Here is a 19,989-nt window from a genome sequence, read left to right on the forward strand (position 1 = left end):
TCCATTTCTGTAAGTGGAGTGTTTAAGTCCCCTGCAATTACCACATTCTTATCAATAAGATTGCTTATGTTTGTAATTGTTTTATATATTGGGGGTTCCCATATTCGGCGCATAGACATTGATAATTGTTAGTTGGATAGACCCTGTAATTATTATATAATGCCCTTCTTCATCTCTTGTTACAGCCTTTAATTTAAAGTCTAGTTTGTCTGATATAAGTATGGCTACTCCAGCTTTCTTTTGACTTCCAGTGGCATGATAAATAGTTCTCCATCCCCTCACTCTCAATCTGAAGGTGTCCTCAGGTCTAAAATGAGTCTCTTGTAGACAGCAAATAGATGGGTCTTGTTTTTTTATCCATTCTGATACCCTATGTCTTCTGGTTGGTGCATTTAGTCCATTTACATTCAGTGTTATTATAGAAAGATATGGGTTTAGAGTCATTGTGATGTCTGTATGTTTTTTGTTTGTCGCGATGTCTCTGGTACTTTGTCTCACAGGATTCCCCTTAGGATCTCTTGTAGGGCTGGTTTAGTGGTGACAAATTCCTTCAGTTTTTGTTTGTTTGGGAAGACCTTTATCTCTCCTTCTAGTCTAAATGACAGACTTGCTGGATAGAGGATTCTCGGCTGCATATTTTTTCTGTTCATCACATTGAAGATCTCCTGCCAATCCTTTCTGGCCTGCCAAGTTTCAGAAGAGAGATCTGTTATGAGTCTTATAGGTCTCCTTTTATATGTTAGAGCACGTTTATCCCTCGCTGCTTTCAGAATTTTCTCTTTATCCTTGTATTTTGCCAGTTTCACTATGATATGTCGTGTAGAAGTTCGATTCAAGTTACGTCTGAAGGGAGTTCTCTGTGTCTCTTGGATTTCAATGCCTTTTTCCTTCCCCAGATCAGGGAAGTTCTCAGCTATGATTTCTTCAAATACACCTTCAGCACCTTTCCCTCTCTCTCCTCTGGAATACCAATTATGTGTAGATTATTTCTCTTTAGTGCATCACTTAGTTCTCTAATTTTCTCTTCATACTCCTGGATTTTTTAATCTCTTTTTCTCAGCTTCCTCTTTTTCCATAATTTTATCTTCTAGTTCACCTATTCTCTCCTCTGCCTCTTCAATCCGAGCCGTGGTCGTTTCCATTTTATTTTGCAACTCATTTATCGCATTTTTTAGCTCCTCCTGACTATTCCTTAGTCCCTTGATCTCTGTAGGAATAGATTCTCTGCTGTCCTCTATACTATTTTCAAGCCCAGCAATTAATTTTATGACTATTATTCTAAACTCACTTTCTGTTTATATTGTTTAAATCCTTTTTGATCAGTTCATTAGCTGTTGTTATTTCTTGGAAATTCTTTTGAGGGGAATTCTTGTGTTTGGTCATTTTGGATAGTCCCCAGAGTGGTGAGGAACTGCAGGGCACTTCCCCTGTTCTGTCTTGAATAACTGGCCTTGGTGGGTGGGGCCACAGTCAGGCCTGATGTCTGCCCCCAGCCCACTTCTGGGGCCACAGTCAGACTGGTGTGTACCTTCTCTTCCCCTCTCCATTCACTGTGGGGTGGCGTGGCCCGTCTGGGCTACTTGCACACTGCCAGGCTTGTGGTGCTGGGGATCTGGCATATTAGGTGAGGTGGATAGGCAAGGTGCACGGGGGCGAGGGGGCAGGCTCAGCTCACTTCTTAGGTGATCTGCTTCAGGAGGGGCCCTGAGGCAGTGGGAGGGAGTCAGACCTGCTGCAGGAGGTGTGGCTCCGCAGAAGCACAGTGTTGGGTGTTCGCGTGGTGCAAGCAAGTTCCCTGGCAGGAACTGGTTCCCTTTGGGATTTTGGCTGGGGGATGGGCGAGGGGCATGGTGCTGGCCAGCGCATTTGTTCCCCGCCAAACTGAGCTCTGTCATCCCGGGGCTCAGAAACTCTCCCTCCTCTTGTCCTCCAGCCTTCCCACTCTCTGAGCAGAGCTGTTAACTTAATAACCTTCCAGATGTTAAGTCCCGCTTGCTGTCTGAATACACTCCCTCCGGCCCCTCTGCTTTTGCAAGCCAGACGCGGGGTCTCTGCTTGGCCTGTGGGCTGCCCCTCCGCCCCGGCTCCATTCACCAGTCCATGTAGTGTGCAACGCCTCTCTGCCCTTCCTACCCTCTTCCGTGGGCCTCTCGTCTGCGCTTGGCTCCAGAGACACTGTTCTGCTAGTCTTCTGGCGGTTTTCTGGTTATTTAGGCAGGTATAGGTGGAATCTAAGTGATCAGCAGGACGCGGTGAGCCCAGAGTCCTCCTACACCACCATCTTCCCCAGGTCCTCCTGTTTTCTTAGTTTCTATATCATTTATTTCTACTCTAATCCTATTTGTTGGGTTTGAGTTTTGTTTGTTCTCCTTTTTCTAGCTCATTTTGTTGTAAAGTAAGATTGTGTCAGATTTTTTTCTTGATTCTTGAGATAGGCCTGTATTGCTATAAACTTTCCTTAGAACTTCTTGTTGCACTCCAAAGATTTTGGACCATTGTAGTTTTTTTAAGTTTTTGAAAAAGGAAGAAAACAATAATAGAAGGAATTTTTGGAACATCAGGAGGCAAGGAAGAACAGTAAGAATAAAAATATCGGGTCCAATTGGAATATCATACATCACTTATTTTTCTAGTGTATTCTAATATGTGACAGACAGGTTTTTGGTCTTACTTTGAATCGCATTTTAATAAGCTTCCTTGGTAGCAGCCTTTGAGTCTTATTGCTGTACTATAGTCAGGGGAGATCTTGAGCACACCTCACTGACCCAAAGGCTACCCTACAACTCAGCAATAGCACTACTAGGAATTTATCCAAAGGATACAGGAGTGATGATTCATAGGGACACATGTAACCCCAATGTTTATAGCAGTGCTTTCAACAATAGCCAAATTATGGACAGAACTTAAATGTCCATCAACTGATGAATAGATAAAGAAGATGTGGCTATATATACAATGGAATACTACTTGGCAATGAGAAAGAATGAAATCTTGCCATTTGCAGCAACATGGATGGAATTGGACGCTATTATTCAAAGTGAAATAAGTCAGTCAGAGAAAGACAGATATCATATGTTTTCACTCATATGTGGAACTTGAGAAACTTAACAAATGACCATGGGGGAAGGGAAGGGGAAAAATAGTTACAAACAGAGAGGGAGGGAGGCAAACCATAAGAGACTCTTAAATACAGAGAACAACCTAAGGGTTCATGGGGAGGGGGATGGAGGAGAGGGGAAAATGGGCGATGGGCATTGAGGAGGGCACTTGTTGGGATGAGCACTGGGTGTTGTATGTAAGCGATGAATCATAGGAATCTGCCCCCAAAACCAAGAGCACACTGTATACACTGTATGTTAGCCAACTGGACAACAAATTACATTTAAAAAAAAAATAGAAAGCAAAAAGAACAAAAAAAAAAGGAAGAAGAATGCTGACTGGGAACCTTCTCATGCCTGCATAGTAGGTTGTAATTTTCATCCCAAGTCTTGCTGGTTAAGGGCCCAAGAAGAAAGAGAAGGGACATTTAGAAGGAGTTCTGGAGAAAAATTGACAAAAGCACCATTCACAAAGGTATAGGCAGGGTGAAGGCAACAATAAGGAATGCTAAAGCAAACAAGAACTATCAAGAATTGAAAAGTTTTACTATTCTTGAGAAGGGGGATAGAGTACATCTGATAGGAGAAATAGAGACATGTGGTACAGGTGAATCCAGCCACGCCAGAACCACAAGGTTCTGAAGAATGGAGAAAGTAGAAGATGACACACTCAAGGTTTTACTCCCTCCTCTCCCAGATATGCTGGTGCCCCCACTGGCAGAACTGAAATGGAAGGGACCAAGGAACAAGGATGAACTGGATGATAGAGTCCCAGCTCACAGTGGAAGGCAAGAAGAATGGAGAATAGAACTGGGGGAATGGTAAAGGAGGAATAACCAGCTCTGTTGTAAGAAAAACACAAGAGAGAGGACCTAATTAGCAAACAGTACCCTGGGGGAAAAAAAAACTAAAAAACAAAATAAAACGCTTTTGTACCAATATACATGGACAGTACTCAGGACTAAATTTCTGGCATACTTTAAAGAAACATTCAGTATATTTAACTAACCAATACTGTTAGTCTCATTTTCTCTTCAAAAAGCCACTTCTAAAACCCAGTAGGTATATAATGGATGTGATTTCAGTTGTAAGATTTCTAATTCCAGTTCAGTTTTTCTGGCCAGGAAATTTATTACATAAAGACCTCCAAGGTTTGTAGAAGACCATCCTAGCATTAAAGTACATAAAAGTTAAGTAGGTCAAAAGATGGATTCTCCTTGCTCTGATAGTAGGATGATCAGACTTTTAGGCCAACCACCAATAAGGTCTGCATATAAATCAATAGCTTTACTACTATTATACCAAGAAATGATCATTTATTTTCTCTTGCAGAGAACATCATGGGAATGCTATGCAGCCATCTGTCAAGGATAACAGTGGTAGCCATGGCTCTCCTATCAGTGGAAAATTAGAAGGCATCTTCTTCAGCTGCAGCACTGAATTCAATACTGGGAAACCACCCCAGGATTCACCTTACGGAAGATACAGGTTTGAGATTGCAGCAGAAAAACTTTTTAACCCCAATACTAACTTATACTTTGGGGACTTCTACTGTATGTACACTGCTTATCATTATGTGATTCTTGTTATTGCCCCTGTGGGATCACCAGGAGATGAATTTTGTAAGCAGCGCCTTCCTCAGCTAAATTCCAAGGATAATAAATTTTTGACCTGCACAGAAGAAGATGGGGTGCTGGTTTACCACCATGCCCAGGATGTCATTTTAGAAGTCATTTACACTGATCCTGTGGATCTTTCTCTGGGCACTGTAGCAGAAATCACTGGTCATCAGCTCATGAGTTTGTCTACTGCAAATGCAAAGAAAGATCCCAGCTGCAAAACCTGTAATATCAGTGTTGGACGTTAATGCCCACTTTTCATATTCTTACTCAGTCCCTTTTCTTCCCTTAGGACCATTGATCCTCTGTTGTCCATTCTCATCACCAGATGTTTTCCACTGAAGCATGCACATGCCGCTATCACCAAAAGCAAAGTGCCATTTTTCAAATTTCATTCAGAGCTGTTCTAGTGTTTCCTATTCCCTGCCCTTCCCATTACTTTCAGTGATGAAAGTTCTCCTCTGACACTTTATTGCCTAGATGCTGCAATGTTTTTATTTTTCCTTTATGCCAAACATAACAAGACAGTTATATAAATGCTTTAGCAAAATACAAAATAACAGCTTATAAATGGTGTTTAAATATGCATTCATTTTAATCTACTGAACAAATATTGGGATAACTCCAAACCGCATGAAAGGGTGTAATTGCAGCATGAGTTAAATCTTGAAGCCTAGAATTGTCAACACTTCCAACTTGTTGTTTGACAGTGTTATTTATGTTATTTATATTAGCTAACAGGAAACAACTATTGTGTTTCAACATAATAAATATAATAGAAAAATATTTTATTTGTATTGTATAAAATATTTACAATCATATAGAATATATAGAGTTACATTTTAATAGCAATTGTATACATGTCATGAAACCATTTCCCTTATCAAAGATGTAGTTTGTAAACTTCAAATAGTTGTGTATCTATCCTGTTACAAGTAGATGACTTCAATTAAACAAATTTATGAAGGACATCATTCTGATTCATAAAAGTTATAAAATACCAGGTAAATACAGAGAAAACAATAAGCCTCTGGAATACTCTACTTCTGAAAGTCAATATTCTTCCCACCCAAACTATATGAAAATGTGAATTTGTTCAACATCATGCTTAAACATTACAGAAAACAGAAATACAAACATGGTTGTTACAAGAGAGAAAATGTTGACCTCTTATTTTTACAAAGGCAAAATAATAAACGCATGTTTTAGTACAAAATAACACAAAACCATATGCACTAAAGTTGATGAAGCAAATAAAATATTTAGCTTTCTTTTCCAAGGTGTCAGCAATTTACAAATTTTGTGCAAGATGAAGAATACCTACAACTCATGAGAAAGCTTTGTGACTATACAAAGTACAGACTTTGGAACATTAAGAAAAATGCATATTCCCAATGGAAAAATAGTTATATACTCTTATAGTAAACAAAAAGATTAGCAATCATAACTATGATCACATTAGAATTATATACTGCAGACCACGAATCTATCCCAAAATACCTATTTTTAAATTTTAATACAATAGTTTACTTTAATATAAACATCTGTCATTATAGACAAAGTTAATTCACAAAGTACATGCTATCAGAATGAACTTTGGTAACCAGAAATGTAAAATCTCAAATAACAGGTAAAATCTGCTATTTTTATATAGAAATAAAAAATTAGCAGTGACACATTCTAGTATGCTTTACTGATAGCCTAGCAGACTTAAGGGACAAGGTAGATTTTTTTATCACTTAAAAATCTATTAGAAGTTTTAAATATATTAAATTCTTACTAGCCATATTCCTTCCTACATAAAAAGAAAAGTTTCTTTTCCTCCTTATTGATTTTTTAAAAATCATGCTCTTTTCCACACTTTAACATAAGCAGTTTTTGGACACAAAATAGACTTTTCCTAACAAGTGGCCCACTGAACAAGTATTATTTAGATTTGATAAAATATTAAGATGGTTTTTGAAATAATTATACTGACCATGTGTTTTCTCCTTGGCATGGAGCAATTTTTCCAATTATATTGTTAGTATATTTCCCCCATTTAACTCTTCCATCCTCATTTATAATTACACTTGCCATCCCTTCTTAAGAACAGCTAATACTACCACTAAAGTGCTTTGATTCTCAGTGTGTCAAAACTACTTAGCAAGAATGTCAGAGGTAAAGAAACTTGGCCTTATCCTGGTTGAAAGTGAGCACAAATATTTCCTGAACCTCATATGGTTTTGGCCACATCTTGCTTGCTGATGAGGACCTCTAATAGTCTCAGTTTGGCTTTTATGTGCTTGTATTCATAGTACTCATCTGCCATCGGTATCCTATCTTCCTTTTGTGGACTTCTGCAAAACAGGAAAGACTATTAGCTCATAATAAATCAAGTCATTAAAAATCCTTTTACAATTTTTACATGAGGAAGTACAGGGTGGATGTTTCCACTTGGCTTTTGCATCATGTCTTTTTTACCTTCCCTTCCACCTTCACACTCTCCCTCTTTCATGTGTTACTGGATTTTTATATAATAGAGAATGTCATAGGTGTTTTGCAGATATATGATCCAGTGCTCAGACATATATCAATGGAGCAAGTAAAAAGGTCTGAGGAATAAAACAAAAACCACAACTCAAGACATTCTTTAGTTATTCTACCGTTACTCATGCCAAAGTCCCATACCTGTGCAGAATGTCCAGCCCTGACAGTCAGAATTGTTCAAAATTCAACCTAAAAAACTACATAAATTAAAAGAATGTGTAAATTTATTGTTATAGGGGAAAAAAGCTCATTGGCTATCTTGTAAATATGAAATATTTCCAAGTTTTTTAAATTATAATACCTATCTCTGCCAATGTGCAGTAGAACCAAGGAGATGTTTATGGATTGAATTTATGGGAGTCTGAATTGCAGTGGTTCTCTTTGCACACTAATTCTAAGGCTACACATCTAAGCACAGTTTATACATCTGCATTCTAACTACTATGTGTTCTTGCCATTTACTTTGAAGAATGTTTGGGTAACATCTGGAGTTAAAACCATTCCTTCCCACAAAAACATGTTGCCAGGATATGTTTTCTAAAGGGCAGTAATTGATTCAGGATCTTAGATGGCCCTTGTCTCCTTGGTTGATAAGATGACCAATTGCTTTTAGAACATTTTCACTCATGACTTTGAAATATAAGGGGTGGAAAACAGATGAAGTACCACAGTTGCTACTGAAAATAAACACTAATATTAGTATGGCTGAATATAGGTAAATCGCAAGCACTTGATGTTTTACCTATAGTTCCTTCTATTTTCCTAGTACTGATAAAAGAAATATCTCTCACAAATAAAAAAAAATAGTGAAAGTATAAAGATTTCCTAAGAATGTAGTTATCTACTTGTGACACACCACTATCCATTGCCCTGGAATTTCTAGTACAGAACTCAGAAGAGTACACAAACCTAAAGACAGGGTTTCTATTAAATATTGCCTAAGTTATTTAACAATTCCTTTGCCTCCATTCTGTATTATGGACCAACCTTTTATCTGGGAATTTAATACCACCTTAACTTGTATAAACATATATAAGTGAAGAAATGGTCTAATTTATAGGGAAACACTAGTAACCCATCATATAACTTTTCCCTGGCCCTGCATACTCCATTTTGGCTAATAAAGAAGAGTGCATTGGCCAGAATGAAAAATTTTGCTAAGTATTTCCTGAAGCAGTTTTCCCATTATGTAAAACATGCTAATGTGCTTAATACAGTTCCTGGCTCAAAAATATTAATGTCATATCTATATGATCAATCCTCTTGTTTGGCAAATATTACCAAGAACATTTATAGTAACTTAAACTTTTTAGTACTCCATTTGCATGGTTATTTTACCATATGGATAGGATTAGGACTTCCTAATAAAATGTTTTAGGAGAAAAGATTAAGATCCGTATTTCCTACCCATTTAACCCTTTGATTTTAGTTGTAATCTACTACCACTTTGGCATTTAGTTTAAGTGTATTACCACAAGAGGGCCTAAAATTTCAGTCAAATATAGGCATATCTGAAGTGGGATTAGGACTCAAAGGTGCAGTAGAGTACTATACATAGAACATCACTAACTTCTCTGTATATCAGAAGGCATGACAAGTACCACTCTCTAGTGGTAGTCCTCCATTAGGCAGGACTATTAGCATACTGGTGGGTGAGGGGGATTCTCAAACTTTTTAGACTCCTGGGTTCATATAGGTAAAAAAAAAATGTAAATGTAAAAGCTGTATGGAAATTATGTAAAGGAAAAATAATGGAAATGAAAAAAGAACATGAAAAATTGTTTTATATTCTAAATTTAACAGCCACATAACATTTTTCAGTAGATTAGTTAACAACAGCAGAAAGGTAAATTTGGAGTCCAGGCAGAAAACAAAGTGGATTACATCTGTATTTGCTAAGTACAATAAGTTTCTGACTTAATAGGTCAAATCCTAGTACACAGCTCTGGAGGACTGAAATGGAGAAACTGCTAAGAGGTGAGTAGACCTCTTTCAGGGTGTTTTAGAAAATAGTCCCTTGCCCATTAGGTCAACCCTCAGTCTGCTGAAATGGAAGAAATCACGAGAGGCAGATACGTACATGGAGAGGAATATCAAGGGGCCAGTGTATCACTGACTCCCACCTCTGCCACCTTAATAACTTTGTGACTTTGGGAAAGTTACACCTTATTATTTTTAATACTGACATCCCACATGACAACTATACCTTCCCAAAGTATTCCAGGAAGTCCAGTCATTTCATTGTACAACCATGGAAACAGGCTGAGGATAGGCAAATGATTTTTCTTCTTTCTCTTACATAGATCAATAATCCTTAATCTCATGATATATGTACATACATACACACACATAATCCTTAATCTCATAATTATATATATATGCATGCACATATATAATACATATATATATATATTACATATAAAAGTTATATATATACATTGACAATATAGCCAAATTTAGAGGAAACTGATGGAGTGCACATGGAGACTTGGGTTGACAAAAATAGACAAATAGAGGATACAGCTAAACATTTATTTAAAGGATAGAGAGAATAGCTATGAACTTTTGACCAAATTCTGAAAATAAATAATTAAGGATAGATCCTGAAGTTTAAAAGATATATTTAAAGCAAAGGAAGAATTAATGAAGTGGGGAATAATTTGTGAAACTAATCAAGAACAAATAAATTATATGGGTTAAAAAATCAAATAGATTTCTTAAAGTTTTAGATAAATTCAATAATTATAAAGAGATTTATAAAGCAAAGTTAGGAATTTTTGCAATTCATCTTTATTTTTTTAAAGCCTTATGTCATACTTGATGGCTACAGCCTCCCATAAAACATACCTAATAATGGCACTATTAGAATGTTGCATTAGATCTCAGTCACTATTGAAATTATTTATATCTTTTATAAATTCACGTTCCTGCCCAAAACTCCAGCTCATTCTTAATGATAGTTCCCTAGGAAATACTTGCTTAAAAAAAATCTTTGCCCAACTTACCTTCCCGTTTGTTTAAAAAATTGTTCTTCAAATTCTCTTAAGGCTTTCCGAAGTCTCTTCTTGTCAGCCCTAGTTTCTCGGAGATGGTCAAGAAGTACAGGCCTATACCAAGTAAAATATGGATTTGCCATTACTAAACTCTGGCATAATTGAGACATCATAAAATGATTTATCTATTCAGCAAATCATACTATGATACAGAAGGGTTCTGCCTAAAAGTATCTTTTGAATAAATATAGTACACGTAGAACCTAATCATAGGGAAGCACATAAGCAGAGAATGAAAACAATGTCATAGGAGAAGAGAAAGAACAAAAGGAGAAAGGAGAGGAGAAAAAAGGCAAGCTGACTGAGTGACTAAGTCCATTACAAAATGTGGTTAGGGTGAGGCACCTGTCTAGCTCAGTCAGTAGAGCATGTGACTCTTGATCTCAGGGTTGTAAATTCAAGCCCCGCATTGGGTGTAGAGATTACTTAAAAATAAAATCTTTAAAAAAAATTGAAGTGTGGTGAGGGTAATGACCATAAGAATGGATGAGGGAAAAGGAGACATTTTAAAAGAATACTCATTGATATTTGGTGATAGACTAGACTTAAGAGGCACAAGAGGAAGAGAGTTTAAAACAAGTTCCATCCTTAATGTAGAGTATGGGGAAAATGGCAAAAACCTTGGGAATGAAATTAGACCCAAAGTGAAGATAGAGTTACACTGAAAATTCTACTCACTTCATTCTACTAAGACAAAGCATATACTTTTAGAGCAGGAATTTTTATCTAGGGAACTTGTACATGGTTTCAGAGACTGAACACCCTGAAATTATATATTGACATTAAAAAAATATTCTTAACACCCCTCAAAAGCTGCTTAAGAACCAAACAACCAACAAATAAATGAAGGAAAGGAAAGAGGAGAGAAAAAAGAAAGAAAACAAGAGCGGAAGGAAGATGGATTTTCTGCTTCCAAATGGGTTACTTCTCTGAGCCGAAGTTGTGGTACCAATTGATTCTACAAACACACTAAAATCCCAATTTACAACTTAGTCCTTAGTCTCACCTCATATATGTGGGTGGATTCCATACCTATCTTGAGGTATACACTCACCACACTGTAATACATGTTAAAGGAAATCTCATAATCTGGCCTATAACATACAAACCAAAGAAGGTGAAATGATGAATAGAAATGCCAACTACTAAATAGTGGTAATGATAACAATAATGATAATACTAATGAAAATACAAATAGGTCCTGAAGGGCCATTAGGAGAAAAAGGGCAGCTCATTTACTGAAACCCAAGGTGATTCCCAGGCTAGAGAAACCATCTTATCTAAAGGCCCTGACAAATGTTGAACCACATGGGACCCCAATTCCTTTTGGTCTAGCACTTTCAAAAGCCAGCTCTGCTTCACACACTGCTGAGAATTAGACTGGTTCCAGAACCTGCTGAAAAGGTATGCAACTAGAGGAAATTGAACATTAACATTTTTGGCATCTTTAGGACCTTATTGAGAGTGTTGGTTCCTCATGGCTTTGTCTTCTCAATTCTCCAATAAAGAGAACAAGATTATGCTTTTAGGCTGCTCTCTGGTAGGTTGCATTTTTTAGAGAATCTAACAGCTCTTGTGAATTTTGTAGGCACATGTAAGGTATCTCAGACTATAAAGAGTTAAAAAGAAACTCCATATTTAAGATTCACACTCACATAGTGGCCTCATGTAAATTGGACATGGATAGGGCTGGTTGTTTGGCTTCTTTTTTTTCATCTGACAGCAGGACCCTAATAGGTTCCGTCTCATTAGAGAAGGTGAGGTGGTCGCCAATAGGCAGGTGAGATGCTGGATCTGGCAGAGAAGGTTGTTGGCTTCCCTGTGGACAGTCTTCATCAGAGTCTTCTTCCTCCTGCTTATCACAAGCAGAGTTAAATGAAGTCACAAAAATGCTAAGTGACTCTTGAAGCAAAAACAGGAAGAGGAACCATAAATAGACACCATGAAAAGAGTAGGTGATCCCTGTACCACTGAAAACCCAGAAGGAAACAAACAAGAGTGACTCTTCCTCAGTTGCATCAAAAAACTTACAGAAGTTAATGATCAAAGAAGCACCCCATCCCCACCCAATGCTGGGCTAAAATGCTCAGCAAGTTTGTCTTTTTGCTGGACCAAAGAAGGCACAGAATCTAGGATATGGTCCCATTCTTGGCTGCACTGCCTACTAGTTCCTCCCTTTCACTCAGACCTGGACCCCAGCTTCACAATAGTTACATGGGTTAGGATGAAATGGACTTCAGACACCTTTTGTTATTCAGAAATACCCCAAATCAGATCCTGGTGTGGGCCACATTCAGATATAGAGGATAGTCAGAAAATTGACAAATTCAGGGAAGAGCTCTATGAAGGCCAAAGCAAAATGGAGTTACTCCTTAACCTGTTCTGCTAATACTTACCACAACCAAAAGAATTTTTTGCAAGGAAATCTGAAAATCATACCCCATTTTAAACCATGCTTCTTTAATGGGAACATTTTAGAGATTATGAATCACTATTGTGTTTGTCTTGAAAATTGTGAAATTATAAATGTAGTCCAGTATACTTAAATGTATATTTGTTAATGTTTATTCCTTTTTATACTGATATCTTGAGCAAGTGACTGTTTTAATATTAATGGAGTAGGATTTGTGGTGCCTTTCTAGTTCTGTATTCCCATAAATCATTCTTTATTAAAAACAGTCTAGCTCAATTTTAGTAGCCATGTTTTCTATTGAAATAAATCTTATGTCTTATTCAGTGATGGTCAAATGGTACCAAAAACAAATGTTGCATTTGTATCAAGGAACATGTAGTCAATTTTCTTATTAAAGAAGAAAAATTAACACACAGAATAGAAAGACTCTGTGTGGTTTAGCTGTGTTGTAAATTAGATGATGAAATTGAAATTCATCAGTTGTTCTCCTCATCCAAGAAATTAAAGCAAATATTAAAACTGGCTTCAAAAATGCAATTGCTGGGCACTTGGGTGGCTCAGTTGATTAAGTGTCTAACTCTTGATTTCAACTCAGTTCATGTTCTCATGTTTTGTGAGTTTGAGCCCTACATTGGACTCTATGCTTACAGTGCAGAGCCTACTTGGGATTCTCTCTCTTCCCCTCTCTTACCGCCCCTCCCATGTGTGCTCTCTCACAAAATAAACTAAAAAATGCAGTTGCTATATATTCCTGTTTCATAATAGTTTTAATTATCATCCACCTGTTAAGTATGATATTTGGCTCAAAGGAGACCACATTTCTACTGTGTGAAATAACAACTGACCTTTTTAGCAGCATATACTGCCAAGAAGGCTTCTTTATCACTGTCATAGTGCTGCCTCCCTACTTAAACAATACCAAGCACAAGTACAGGTTTCTAGTTAATGCAAGCATGCTGACTTACAATTGTTGGAATAAGGGAAGGTGTTGACAAGATTTGCTTGATAATTCTGTATCGGTCATAAAGAGGCTTTATGAGGTTCTTGTCTTGCTTAGCTACCTGAAAAACATGAAATTAATTATTGTTCCTTTCTCAGGCAAGAATGAAAGCATGTCAGTATTTTTAGCAGGCAAAAAAAAAACAGTTTTGAAGCCTCAAAGTAAGGGATTAATAATACTATAATGCAACAGTAATTAGAAAAAGGGAAGACAATTATAAGATACTGTTTAAAGCACATGCCAATTTTCTTCCAGGAAAAGTTTCTTAAAGGATAGGTCCAAGTTTAGAAAGATGTTTTTAAGGCTTCTGAAGGAATCCTAAATATGTAATGGTAAGAAGCCTGTCATTTTACTTCTTCATTCTTAAAAAACAATATGTAGACCTATTGATTTTTCTTCTGAAACATGTATTTTATATGGATCTTCATGATTATATTCACAAACACAAACTTTGTACGGGTCTTCATCACAAGCTTGGAGTATATACTAGGTTACTGGCTAGCTCTGGCACAAACTATTTTTGATATGACAATTAACTTATTTGAATCCTTATCTTACCTGTACAATAAGGAGGTTGGAATTACAAAGTTCCTTCCAACTGAAAGATTTCATAAACTCTTGGTCCAGATATGTATTCTCCTAAGCACTATTTTTAACAGGTCACACTGTGCATAAAAATTTAAATAGCTTCCTATTTATCTATCAATCCTCTATTTACCTACCCACCACCACTATCATCCTTCTCTCCATCCAAAGTGACCATCCAAAATGACCAAACCTCTGCTTGCCTTGGTTTTCCTCCCTTCTGTGTATCCTACATTAATTTGCTATATGTTTACTACACACAATTTTTTCACTCTGGTCAGATGGTTCTCACTAAGCGACTAGCAGGAAGGAAACAGGAGAAATAGCACAGAGCAAATCACCCAGGTATCTTTTATCAAAGTACACATACCCAAGGTGCTCTCTGGATCTCTGTCTTCCAGATCCCACAAAGGGATCCTGAAGGAAAAGAACATGGCTTAAGTATGTGTATTTTTCAAACTTCCTAGTTATTCACATGTTACCCTACCCCTGTCCCAGTTGAGAACCGTTCTGGCCCACATTTAGCTCCCTTTTCTCTAAACTTTTCTATCTGATTATCTGGGCCTTAACTATGTACTGTGTTTCAGATTTGTCTGCCCAAATGAGTGAGAAGTTTCTTGAGGACAAAAATTATATCAGATATTTTAAAAAATTCTCACAGTACTCAACACATCCCCTTCCCTGCTATAAATATATCAACTCAGGTTTAAAAACAAAAGTACCCTAATTTTTAACAATCTTCATATAAATTCCATAGGCTATAACCTAAGAACTTTCATTTTCAGTAGAAAGATAGATCACCTCTCTCTGTAGAAGCCATTTAAGTATTGGTTAAGTAACCACAAGACCCTTTCGTTTTCCAGCCTAATAATTTCTTAAATATTTTCCTAGTCATGATACATCTTGCCATGAAAAAAAAAAACCTTTTATCTATCTTATGGGGTTTTAATAGGTAATAAAGAAAAAAATCTCAATCCAAGTTCAGAAAACATGAACAATGTTTTTTATTCAGTATCTCATTGGGACTTATATTTCATAGAAAGCAACTTCAGAAAAATGATGTATTTAACTATTATTAGCATCTCTGTACAGCAGTTTGATTTTTGTAATTTTATTTATTTTTACTAAATTCTTTGGATTCTAGAAAAGCTAAGTTTTGTCCTAAAAGAGGAAAATAGTGACCAAAGAGCAGCTTAGGATGATAAATGCCATTATAGAAGAATATCGTCCAAAGATGCCAGATGAAAATCAGGGTCCATGTACAATGTATGCACTTATCTTTCACTCTGACTAGTTGATTTTACTCTTAGAATAATTACCAAAGTAATCACTTGTATATGCTTTATATAGAAACTCCAAAAGTACACATAAAACATTAGCCGCAATAGTTACCTGCTTGGGGATGGGAGACCTCTAGAGCTAGCAGATGGAGTGGCAAAGAATCTATTTAATGTGTGGCCATTTGTATTTTCTTTTCAACTATGTGAGATAGTATTACCAATTTTAAAAATTGTTTTATTATTTAAAATGACAAGTAGGCAAAATAACTTGATGGGATCTTACTTTTTGTGCCTTTTACTTTTAAGTTGCCCTCTCTGCAAGGTATAACAACCAGGGGGTATAACAACCTACAAATCACTATATTTTCATTTTATTTTTTAAAATAAAATGAGTTATATATATTTTTAGAAACCTGCTTTCCTCCTCAAAAGATGCTGCAGTTAGTGAAGGGCCAGAAGTAACTGCCATTACTCATCCAGTTAGTAAGTTGTGCCATGCACTTGATACCACCTACAGTCCTGGGAAAGGGCAATAAAATGGGTATAACATGCCAGCACCAATTCAGGATTTTTACAAGAAATGGACATAAATAGGCACCACAGTCAGGGATGACTCATTCACTTACAGTGCTCAATTTGTGCCATGCACCTGATACCACCCTACAGTTCTGAGAAAGGGCAATAAAATGGGTATGATGTGCCAGCACCAATTCAAGATTTTCACAAGAAATGGACATAAATAGGCACCACAGTCATACCTAAGGGATGATTCATTCATTTACAGTGCTCAATGGATACCCTGTGACCCAGAAGTTATTACCTCCAAAAATCATCTATAAATAAAAGAGGAAGAAAATTACCCTATAGCAGTATCTGAACTGACAAGGCAATGCTGTGGGATTTATCAGCTTTAGTATGGACTGACTAAACACCAAATGTGAAAATTTCATAAAGTTCTCTCTAGAAAAGAAATAGTTCTTCATCTTGGAAATTTTAATATTTACAGTATTTTCAACAGTAAAGCAAGGACCCCAGATGAAAATAATCTGTCAATTTGAGTGTAAAGAAATAGAACCTAGTCAGATAATCTCAAGTGCTAATGAGTTCACTGAGGATCCAGGAATAACATAGCTACTGTGGAAATTTGCAATCCTCCCTTGGCTGCTTCTGTGGTTTTTGGACTCTCCTGTAGGAACCACCTGATAGCTGACTAGCCACTATCAGGTTTGGTATTTTAACCCCCCCCCCCCCCCCCAGGAACAATACTACAGCTTTAGATATTGAGAGCTACATATTCCACTACAGATGCTTTCTATTTAAAGGGCCTCACTTTAGCCTACTGCAGAGATGCTAGCTTTATCTGAAGGGGCTTCTGACACTTATTATACAGTTTAACAGATACTTCATTTAAAATAATAGAAATAAATTGCCATTTAAGCAAAGATAACTTCCAAAGAACTCAAATATGTTTCTCTGATCTTTAGACTCTCTGTTCATGTGCCTATTAGACTTAGATGTCTCAGTAGGGTGACCAACCATCCCCATTTTTCCAGGATGGGGCATTTTGAAAGACGTGAAATTTTTAACATCCAGGAAAATCCAAGGAAACCAGGGATGGTTGGTCACTGTATTCCTCAAAAATATTAAAGTGAACGTGTTAAAAACAGAACCTCTTAATTTTTCACTCATCCTGAATCTGTTCCTTCTGTAGTTTTCCCTATCTCAGTAAATGGACCTGTCACCATCTTGGATTCTTCCTTTCCTTCCCTCCTACCATCCAATGATTCAGCACATCCTTTTGATTATACATCCAAAATATACTTTGAGTATGTCTATTTCTTTCCATCCCCAAGGCTTTCATGCTAGTCCAAACCACCCATTTCATCTTTCTCTATCCAGAATTTTCCCCTGTGATTTGTTCTCCATGCAGGAATAACAAAGCTCTTTTAGGGGCACCTGGGTGGCTCAGTCCGTTAAGTGTTCAACTTCAGCTCAGATCATGATCTCGCAGTTCATGAGTTCGAGCCCCCCGTCGGGCTCTGTGCTGATAGCTGAGACTGGAGCCTGCTTCAGATTCTGTCACACACACACACACACACACACACACACACACACACCCCTCTCTCTGCCCTTCCCCTGCTCTCTCTCTCTCTCTCTCAAGAATAAATATTTTTAAATTTTTCAGAAGTATCTTTTAAATGTAAATCACACCATATCACTTTCCTGCTTTCAACGACTCAACAGTTTTCCAATACTTTAGGTAGTAACTTAAAAGGTACTATGTCAGGGACCCCAGTCTGACTTTCTGACATCTCATACCATCCTGTGCTCTAGCCCTCAGACCCAGAATTCTAAGTACACACAATCTTTTCCCTCAAGGCCTTCATATTGGCAGTTCCATCTGCCTAAAATGATTTTTGCTGCTCTCTTGGCCTGCTGATTCTTCATTAAATGTTACCTATTGGCCTTCCTAGTCACATTATATAAAGTAGAAAGCATACCCATTATTTTCTATACTATCTGTTTAATTCTTTGCACACTACTTATCAAAATCTTTAATAATTTTACTTATTGAGCTGTTTATTTGTTGTTGTATCCCAATTTTCAGAAGTACATGAGTTTCATGAGGGCAGTAACCCTCATAGCTTCTCTATCTTATTATATCCAATATGTATCATACCTCACAACACATTGTTGTGCCTATTATGGCACTCAAATATTTTTGCAAATTAATGATTGCCCGCCCACCAGTCACCAGGCATCTTTCCTTATTGTCACAATAATTACGTAAGTAGGTATTATCTGTATTTTATAGATGAGTAAATTGAATCTCAGAGAACTAATTCACTTACTAAGTATACATGGCTAGAAAGTGGCTTATTGAAGCATTGAGTCCTGATCTAAGTCTACTCTACCAATCCTAACTCATCCCTCACTGCCCTAATCAAGTAGAACATAGAATTAGGTGTGTGTGTGTGTGTGTGTGTGTGTGTGTGTGTGTTACCCACTTACCCGCTGACTATCCTAAAAATCCAGAATCTTTGGTGGGGTGGAATGAGTTGGCCAAGTGGATAAAAACCTATTCACTTCTTACAACATAGAATTGTTTTTTTTTTAATCTAAAAGTATTTCATAAAAATAGAGGTGGCCAAAGGCCCATTTCTGCTTGTACATCACAAGTCTCCATGTAAAGAACAAGTCCAGGGGCATATGGTGAGGCTTTTGGGATTTGGCATATGTTGTCACCTATGATTAAGACCATATAATGTGCAATATAACAGGTAAAGTCACCATTATTATCAATACTCGATTCCAAAGTTAAATATGTTAGTTCATTCATTCATCTGTCCATTCATTCAGCAAACATTTATTCAATACCTACTATGTACAGACACTGTGGGATCATGAGCTACAAATAGCTATTCTACTCAAGAGGTCTAAAGTATAAAATGAGAGATAGAAAATGTCATACAGCATAGTTAGGGCTATGATATGCAAGCTACAACTCTTATTCAAGAAATTAAAGGCAATCATACCACTTTTAGAGTTGATACAGAAAGGACTACAAGGAAGGTTCCTGGTCATAAATGAAATGTAAGCATAAATGTGCAGGATGAGAAGATGTGCAGGATGTGAAATCTTTCACAAAGATTTCAAAACTAAGATGTCTAAAGACTTCAGTCTAAAGACCAAAACTGAGGTCTTTAGACACCTTTTTACCTAACGCTCTCTTAAAAAGCCTACCTATCTTATAAGATACTAAACCATTTTCCTTACTATGTATACCTCATCCCAGCTGCATTATTTTTTAAATAAAATATATGGTAAAATGGGATTGTAATACTAGTCTTGGGTTAATTTGCTAATTTATTAGGGGAATAAGGGAGAAAGTAGATATGATACACCCTAATATCTTTGCTATCTGCTTCCTACCAGCATGCAATAGTATAACTTCCAGAATAACATTCTGGAATTAAGTGGCAACACCTATAGGTCATGGTAAATAACTTGCTAGGAGGTCACCTGACTGAAATTCAGAACTAGTCTCCTAAAGATGTTTATGTAGTGCCAAGTACTCTTACAAATTGGTCAAAACCATAATCTCTCTGGAATCCTATTGAATGTTGGGACCTGTGAGGATATGGTGAGGTACCTTAGAATCCTCCTGAGCAGGAAGTTGCTCTGTCTTCTCCTTTAGGCATGTCAGCACAGTATCAGGAGTGTCCTCTCCAGAGGAGCTTGGCTCAGGGCCCACAGCTTCTGGCTTCCCATTCTCTCTGGGGACTGCAGGTTGCTCACAGGACAGGTTTCTAGGTGGGTCTTTGGGAGCACTCCCTTGTTCTTCTGACAATTTCAGCTTTAGTTCTAAGAGAAATGCCATGAGTTACCATGAGCAAGGAGGACTCACTGGG

The 19,989-nt window shown here is 37.1% G+C and overlaps 2 protein-coding genes across 6 annotated transcripts in view; one reads left to right on the forward strand and one right to left on the reverse strand.

The window, feature by feature from the left end:
- The window catches only part of PHYHIPL (phytanoyl-CoA 2-hydroxylase interacting protein like), an 88,376-nt gene extending 82,690 nt beyond the window's left edge, over positions 1–5,686 (forward strand). The window contains exon 5 of one of the 2 annotated variants that reach the window (XM_043596384.1): positions 4,431–5,686. In XM_043596384.1, coding sequence (XP_043452319.1) covers positions 4,431–4,965 — 535 coding nt within the window. In that variant the 3' untranslated portion in view covers positions 4,966–5,686. The remainder of the gene's footprint in view (positions 1–4,430) is intronic. The other variant, XM_043596385.1, reaches the window with a different exon arrangement.
- FAM13C (family with sequence similarity 13 member C) overlaps positions 5,485–19,989 on the reverse strand; it is a 163,409-nt gene continuing 148,904 nt past the window's right edge. For 2 of the 4 annotated variants that reach the window (XM_043596381.1, XM_043596380.1), the window contains 5 exons: positions 19,731–19,942; positions 13,678–13,773; positions 11,955–12,151; positions 10,252–10,353; positions 5,485–7,056 (listed from right to left, as the gene is read on the reverse strand). In XM_043596381.1, coding sequence (XP_043452316.1) covers positions 6,933–7,056; positions 10,252–10,353; positions 11,955–12,151; positions 13,678–13,773; positions 19,731–19,942 — 731 coding nt within the window. In that variant the 3' untranslated portion in view covers positions 5,485–6,932. Of the gene's footprint in view, positions 7,057–10,251; positions 10,354–11,954; positions 12,155–13,677; positions 13,774–19,730; positions 19,943–19,989 lie in introns of all 4 variants that reach the window. The other 2 variants (XM_043596383.1, XM_043596379.1) reach the window with 1 other exon arrangement.

Source organism: Prionailurus bengalensis, chromosome D2 (genome assembly GCF_016509475.1).
Source record: "Prionailurus bengalensis isolate Pbe53 chromosome D2, Fcat_Pben_1.1_paternal_pri, whole genome shotgun sequence".
Lineage (NCBI taxonomy): Eukaryota > Metazoa > Chordata > Mammalia > Carnivora > Felidae > Prionailurus > Prionailurus bengalensis.